We start from the raw sequence: 7,530 nt of genomic DNA, 5'->3' as shown, positions 1-7,530 counted from the left end.
TTTCTTAGTTTATTTTGCATTTGCAGGTTGGAGATGCTTCAAAGGCAGGCCACAGTGTTAGAGTGTTAGATTCAAAATTTTTATCTTGGGCCGGTGCAGTGGCTCACGCCTGTACTCCTAGCGCTGTGGGAGTCTGAGGCAGGCGGATCACCTGAGGTCAGGAGTTCGAGACCAGCCTGGCCAACTTGGTGAAACCTCGTCTCTACTGAAAATACAAAAATTAGCCAGGTATGGGGCACATGCCTGTAATCCCACCCTCTAGGGAGGCTGAGGCAGGAGAATTGCTTGAACCCGGGAGGCGGAGGTTGCAGTGAGCCAAGATTGTGCCACTGCACTCCAACCTGGGTAACAAGAGCCAAACTCCGTCTCGAGAAAAAAAAAATTTTTTTTTTTTAATTGAGACAGGGTCTCACTGTGTTGCCCAGGCTGGTCTCAAACTCTTGAGCTCAAGCGATCCACCCACCTCTGCCTCCCAAAGTGCTGGGATTTCAGGCATGGGCCACCACACCTGGCCCAGAATTTTTATCCTGATGGAGAGAGCTCAGGACCATTTGGGAGGCCCCAGTGAGAGGCAGCAGGCCTCTGTTGTGTGTGCCTGAGGAATTCTGTTTTGTTTGTTGGTTTTTCTGGTTTTTGCTTTGAGACATCATTAAAGTCTAGGTGAATTCTGTTTTGGTGGCCATTTGGGAGTTGATTTCTGAGAATGTGTGTCATGGAAGAAATCTCAGTAGCAGATAGTCACACTCTTCCTATTCCTTTGTAGCCCCAGGATGGACTTCCTGATCCTCTTCTTGTTCTACCTGGCTTTGGTGGTGATGGGTCTTGTTCTTATCTGCGTCTGCTCGAAAACCCATAGCTTGAAAGGCCTGGCCAGGGGAGGAGCACAGGTAAGGATGATCCTTGGATAGCACTGGAATTTGAATACTGTGCTAGTCTAAGAGACTCACCAGTTTTGCTACAGGACAAAAAGGAGATGCCAGGCTGGGTGCAGTGGCTCACACCTGTAATCCCAGCTACTCAGGAGGCTGAGGCAGGAGGATCCCTTGAGCCAGGAGTTTGAAGTTGCAGTGAACTATGATCACACCACTGCACTCCAGCCTGGACTACAGAGTGAAACCCTGTCTCAACAACCACAAAAAAGATGCCACTCAACGTCATTGATGGATTTATTTCACTGATGGCAGTTGTGGGACATTCCATAGCCTCTGTCTGTGTGTGTTTTTTGTTCCTGCTGAAAGTCCTCTTGCGGTGGTGCTTTGAGAGAAGAGGTTGCTGTTTTCCTCTGGATTAGATGCCTGTGATTGGGCATGGATGTGAGCAGGGTCCGCCTGGGGTACTTGATGGGTGACTCTGGGGGATGTATGAGCAGAAAGCTCAGCATTGACTGGCCCCCCTCCTTCAGGGATCAAAGTCAGCAAAACGGGACAAGCAGCCTATGGGAAGGCATTGACTTGGGAGGGACCTGGGCCAAGCCCAGTGATCTGGGTGTGGACGCTGGAACCTGGGATTGAACCCAGACCGGGGAAGTAGCGGCCTTCACATTAACATTCCACGACCCATTCCCTCTGCTCACCTCGCTTTCCCTGAAGACCCTGACAGGTGCCTTCTTCAGAGTCAGACTAGAAATGGAACTGGCGTGAAAGGAAGACCAGTAGAAAGAATTCCCCTCTTTATTCTCTGCTAAATCACTTCTTTACCTGTATACAGAAACCAAGCTTCCTCTCACGCAGATTGCCAGCTGTGTGTGGAGTGTCTGATTTGTTTGGGAGTGGAGAAGTGAGAAGTGAAATGGAATCTTTCCCTTTCCTTTTGTTTCAGATATTTTCCTGTGTAATTCCAGAATGTCTTCAGAGAGCCATGCACAGATCGCTTCACTACCTTTTCCATACGAGGTATTTCTATTTCAGAGTTTAAATATTCTCGTCTTTTCTGCTTTGATTATTAATTGTTGAGATCCTCCAGCTTCAGGAAGCTCTTCGTGGTTTCCAGCATGGTGAGGGAAAGAAGGCCAGAAAGAATCAAGAGTACTGAGTTGGGAGCCTCTACTCATAGTTAATCTACCTTTTGAGACGGAGGTTTTAACTTGTCTACTTTTAAATAGTGATATTTAAAGATTGGGAAAATACTGACATGTATTTCTGTTAAATACATGCAGAATGTTTCACAGAGTTTTCTATGTAATTCTTACTACTATCTCAAGCCCAAAGGAAGTGGTTGACCCTTGGTTACTTTCTTTAGTATCATACAATTTCTTCAAGGAGAAGCCCCCACGAACAAGCCGTGTGCCTGTTTTCTTTCAGAAACCACACCTTCATTGTCCTGCACCTGGTCTTGCAAGGGATGGTTTATACTGAGTACACCTGGGAAGTATTTGGCTACTGTCAGGAGCTGGAGTTCTCCTTGTATTACCTTCTTCTGCCCTATCTGCTGCTAGTTGTAAACCTGTTTTCTTTCACCCTGACTTGTGTAACCAATCCTGGTAAGTTGAGGCTCTTAGCATACAGCATGGTGACAGCTCCACTGTCTTACTAATAGTGCTGCAAACAAGGAGAGGCTCCCCTACCCCGAGGACTTTGTAAAAGATTTGATGTGTAGCATTTTCCTTATCTTTCAGTTTGGAGTGTTTTCTAATTTTTTTTCTTCTTCGACCCACGGGTTATTTAGAACCGCTTAAAATTTTTAGTTTATCTTTTTAATACTTTCACTTCATTTTGTCATATATAGAGCACGTGATTGGTATGGTGCTGTTCCTTTTTTTGTTTTTTAAGATGGAGTCATGCTTTGTCGCCCAGGCTGGAGTGCAGTGGTGCGATCTCGGCTTGCTGCAACCTCCGCCTCCCAGGTTCAAGCAATTTTCCTGCCTCAGACTCCCAAGTAGCTGGGACTACAGGTGTGCGCCACCTCGCCTGGCCAATTTTTGTATTTTTAGTACAGATAGGGTCTCACCATGTTGTCCAGGCTGGTCTCAAACTCCTGACCTCGTGATCCACCCACCTCAGCCTCCCAAAGTGCTGGGATTATAGGCCTAAGCCACCGCACTGGCAGAATTGTACACTTTAAATGGGTGAATTAGGTTTGTGAGTTATATCTGAATAAAGCTGTTATTAAAAATGAATTGCACGGCTGGGCGTGGTGGCTCATGCCTGTAATCCCAGCCTCTTTGGGAGGCCTAGGTGGGAGGATCACCTGAGGTCGGGAGTTCCAGACCAGCCTGGCAAAAATGGTGAAACCCCATCTGTATTAACAAAGAAAAAAACAAAAAATTAGCCAGGCGTGCGTTAGCACATCTGTAATCCCAGCTACTACTTGGGAGGCTTATGTGGGAGAATCACCTGAACCCAGAAGTCAGAGGTTGCAGTGAGCCAAGATCCCACCACTGCACTCCATCCTGGACGACAAACTAAGACTGTCTCAAAAAAAAAAAAAAAAAAAAGAATTGCTTAAGATATTAAAGATAGCAGTTTCAGTTGTGTTTTATCAGGACGGGTTTTGTGACCATCCAGTCCACCATATTGCATGAAACTGACATATGTCCTTACTTTTCCCAGGCATTATAACAAAAGCAAATGAATTATTATTTCTTCATGTTTATGAATTTGATGAAGTGATGTTTCCAAAGAACGTGAGGTGCTCTACTTGTGCTTTAAGGAAACCAGCTCGATCCAAGCACTGCAGTGAGTATGGTTCTCGTGACTCCAGCGGCACCCCCAACAGCACATGTGCGGGCTTTGTCTGTGAGGGACTGTTTCCTGAATCTAAAAGAAGAGCCAGTTCACCCCCAGACGTGGTGTGGCCATTACTTGTAGAGTTGAGATAATGGTTTCTTTCAGATGAGTGAGGGTCAGGTCTTGTGTTCCTATGTAGTAGACAGTCCTCATCCCCGGGCATAACAGCCCTTCCCTCGCCACATGGGAGGACATGCTCCCCACAAGGTGTTTCTGTGGATGTTGTATTTGCGGATTTCAGTCCTACAAAGCCTAGTCTTCTGGGGAGGGCCCAAGATTCTAGACCAGTGCTGTCTAACAAAAATAGAATGTGGCTGGGCGCAGCGGCTCATGCCAGGAATTCCAGTACTTTGGGAGGTAGGCAGAGCTCTTGAACCTAGGAGTTCAAGACCAGCCTGGGTACCATGGGGAAACCCCACCTCTACAAAAAATACAAAAGCTGTAGTCCTGGCTTACTCAGGAGGCTGAGGCGGGAGGATCACTTGAGCCCAGGAGATCGAGGCTGCAGTAAGCTATGGTTAAACCACCACACTCCAGCCTCAGCAACACAGCAAGACCCTGTCTCAAAAAAAAAAAAAAGCCATAAATAGAAACAGTTTTTAAAAATGTTTTTCAAAATGTAACTGTGCTTGGAGACAGTTTTAATCAGTATGTTATTTAACCTAATATATGTAAAATATCATTTTAACCTGTAATCAATGTAAAAAATTCTTCATGAGGTAGTTTATATTCTCTTTTTCATACTAAGCCTTTGAAATCTGGTGTGTATTTTACATTTACAGCACGTCTTGATTTGGACACTAAATTTTCATGTGGAAATACTTGTATATTTAGATTTAATAAAATGTATAGTTGAAAAAGTAGACTCACAGGTGCAAGTTATATCCATACATTCTTAAAAGTTTTCCAATATCTGAATTTGGTACCAAAAAAATCATTTTCCTTTACCATCCATGTCTACGTTGACATAATGATTCATCTTAATCAGAAGAATTGACTTGACTTTAAAGCAGGAACATCAGTTTTAAAACATGTCTATCCAAGTCAAGTAAATTAACTAACTCTTCCGTTGCCTCCATATTTACACTGAATTCAAAGGAGTATTGTAGTAAAAAACAAATGTAAATTTGTCAATATTGACAAAATGTCCTTTCCATTTTTTGGTTTGGTTTTTGAGATAGCGTCTCACTCTGTTAACCCAGGCTGGAGTGCTGTGGTGCGATCATAGCTCACTGTAGCCTTGACCTCCTGTGCTCAAATGATCCTCCCGCCTAGCCTCTGAGTAGCTGGGACCCCGGGTCCATGCCACCACCTCAGATTTTTCTAGTAGCCAGATTGCAAGTGCTCAATACCCACATTTGGCTTGCAGCTCCTGTACTGGACACCGCACTTCCAAAAGCTTAGTTTGGAACTAAGCAGTGCCATTTCCCTCTGATTATACATCCAGTGGTCAGACTGTGAAAATCTCAGCAGGTGTGCGGCGTCCTTGTCTCATCAAGCACCATCCCAGCACATGCCCCCTCGTTTCTGTGCAGGTGTGTGTAACTGCCCCCTCGTTTCTGTGCAGGTGTGTGTAACTGGTGTGTGCACCGTTTCGACCATCACTGTGTTTGGGTGAACAACTGCATCGGGGCCTGGAACATCAGGTACTTCCTCATCTACCTCTTGACCTTGACGGCCTCGGCTGCCACCGTCGCCATTGTGAGCACCACTTTTCTGATCCACTTGGTGATGATGTCGGATCTATACCAGGAGACTTATGTCGATGACCTTGGACACCTCCATGTTATGGACACGGTCTTCCTTATTCAGGTAATTATGCTGTAGGTTTCTGACTTCAAGTTTCAGAATTGCAAAAAGGACATTTATTTTCCCAGTAAAAGCATGAAGTTAGGTGAGGTGCGGTGGCTCACGCCTGTAATCCCAGCACTTTTGGAGGCCGAGGTGGGAGGATCTCATGAGGCCAGGAGTTCAGGACCAGCCTGGGCAACATCCAAATGTCCATCAGCAGATGATTGAATAACTGGTCTCCTGTAGAGACCTTGTCTGTACAAAAAATACAAAAATGAGCCGGGGCAGTGCAGTGGCTCATGCCTGTAATCCTAGCACTTTGAGAGGCCAAGGCAAGCAGATTGCCTGAGCTCAGGAGTTTGAGACCAGCCTGGATAACATGATGAAACCCCATCTCTACTAAAATACAATTAGCTGGGTGTGGTGGCACATGCCCATAGTTCCAGCTACTCGGGAGGCTAAGGCACAAGAATCACTTGAATCCGGGAGGGAGAGGTTGCAGTGAGCCCAGATTGCACCATTGCACCCCAGCCTGGGTGACAGAGCAAGACCCTGTCTCAGAAACTAACAAATGTGAAGTTTTTCCTTTTTCTAAACTGATATAAAATTCACATATTGGGCCAGGCATGGTGGCTCACAGCTGTAATCCCAGCACTTTGAGAGGCCAAGGTGGGCGGATCACCTGAGGTCAGGAGTTCAAGACCAGCCTGGCCAGCGTGGTGAAACCTCGTCTCTACTAAAAATGCAAAAAAGTTAGCTGGGCGTGGTGGCCAGTACCTGTAATCCCAGCTACTCGGGAGGCTGAGGCAGGAGAATCACTTGAACCTGGGAGGTGGAGGTTGCAGTGAGCCGAGATTGCACCACTGTACTCCAGCCTGGCCAACAAGAGTGAAAGAGTGAAACACCATCTCAAAAAAAAAAAAAATTCACATATCATAAAATTCACCCTTTAAAGTATACCACAGTGGTATGAGTGTATTCACAGACTTGTGCAACCCTCACCACTGTCTAATTTCAGAACATTTCATCATCTCCATTCCCTCCTGCCCTAGACTCAGGTAATCACTAATCTACTTTCTGTCTTTTGGGATAGGCCTTTTCTGGACACTTCATGTGAATGGAATTGTGCAATATATGGTCTTTTCCCCTGGCTTCTTTCTTGTGGCACAAGGTTTTCAGGGTTAATTCATGTAGCACGAATCGACTTTATTCCTTTTGTTTGTTTGGGATGGAGTCTCACTCTTATTGCCCAGACTAGAGCGCAATGGTGCGATCTCGGCTCACTGCAACCTCTGCCTCTCGGGTTCAAGCAATTCTCCTGCCTCAGTCTCCTGAATAGCTGGAATTACAGGCACAAGCCACCACACCTGCCTAATTTTTGTATTTTTAGCAGAGAAGAGGTTTTACCATGTTGGCCAGGCTGATCTTGAACTCCTGACCTTAAGTAATCCACCAACCTCAGCCTCCCAAAATGCTGGGATTATAGGCGTGAACCTCCGCGCCCGGCCATATTTCATTCTTTTTTATGGCTGAATAGTATTCCATTGTATGGATAGACTGAATTTTAATTATTTGTTTATCAGTTGATGGACATTTCGGTGTTTTCACTTTTTGGCTATTTTTGAATAACACTGCTATGAACATTCATGTACAAGTTTTTTGTGTGGACATGTTTTTGTTTATAAAACATGTTTTATGTTTATGTTTTTATGTTTTATGTTTAAAAACATATGTTTTATGTTTATATTTCTCTTGGGTAAATTCCACCTAGAAGTGGAACTACTGGGTCGTATAGTAACTTTTTTTTTTTTTTTTTTTTTGAGACAGAGTCTCACTCTGTCACCTAGGCTGGAGTGCAATGGTACGATCTCGGCTCACTGCAAGCTCCGCCTCACAGGTTCATGCCATTCTCCTGCTTCAGCCTCTGAGTAGCTGGGACCCCGGGTCCATGCCACCACCTCAGATTTTTCTAGTAGCCAGATTGCAAGTGCTCAATACCCACATTTGGCTTGCA

At 45.2% G+C, this 7,530-nt stretch overlaps 1 protein-coding gene across 1 annotated transcript in view; it reads left to right on the top strand.

Annotated features, from left to right (window-relative positions):
- Positions 1-766: 766 nt before the first annotated feature.
- ZDHHC4 (zinc finger, DHHC-type containing 4) overlaps positions 767-7,530 on the top strand; it is a 9,068-nt gene continuing 2,304 nt past the window's right edge. Inside the window, exons 1-5 of the mRNA XM_011985816.1 lie at positions 767-887; positions 1,819-1,892; positions 2,301-2,479; positions 3,549-3,674; positions 5,293-5,537. Of these exons, the coding sequence (XP_011841206.1) occupies positions 771-887; positions 1,819-1,892; positions 2,301-2,479; positions 3,549-3,674; positions 5,293-5,537 (741 nt within the window). The 5' untranslated portion in view covers positions 767-770. The remainder of the gene's footprint in view (positions 888-1,818; positions 1,893-2,300; positions 2,480-3,548; positions 3,675-5,292; positions 5,538-7,530) is intronic.

The sequence above is a fragment of the Mandrillus leucophaeus genome, unplaced genomic scaffold (assembly GCF_000951045.1).
Source record: "Mandrillus leucophaeus isolate KB7577 unplaced genomic scaffold, Mleu.le_1.0 Scaffold29, whole genome shotgun sequence".
NCBI classification, from domain to species: Eukaryota; Metazoa; Chordata; class Mammalia; order Primates; family Cercopithecidae; genus Mandrillus; species Mandrillus leucophaeus.
Note: the sequence above shows the minus strand (reverse complement) of the source record. Positions and strands in the feature narration are given on the sequence as shown.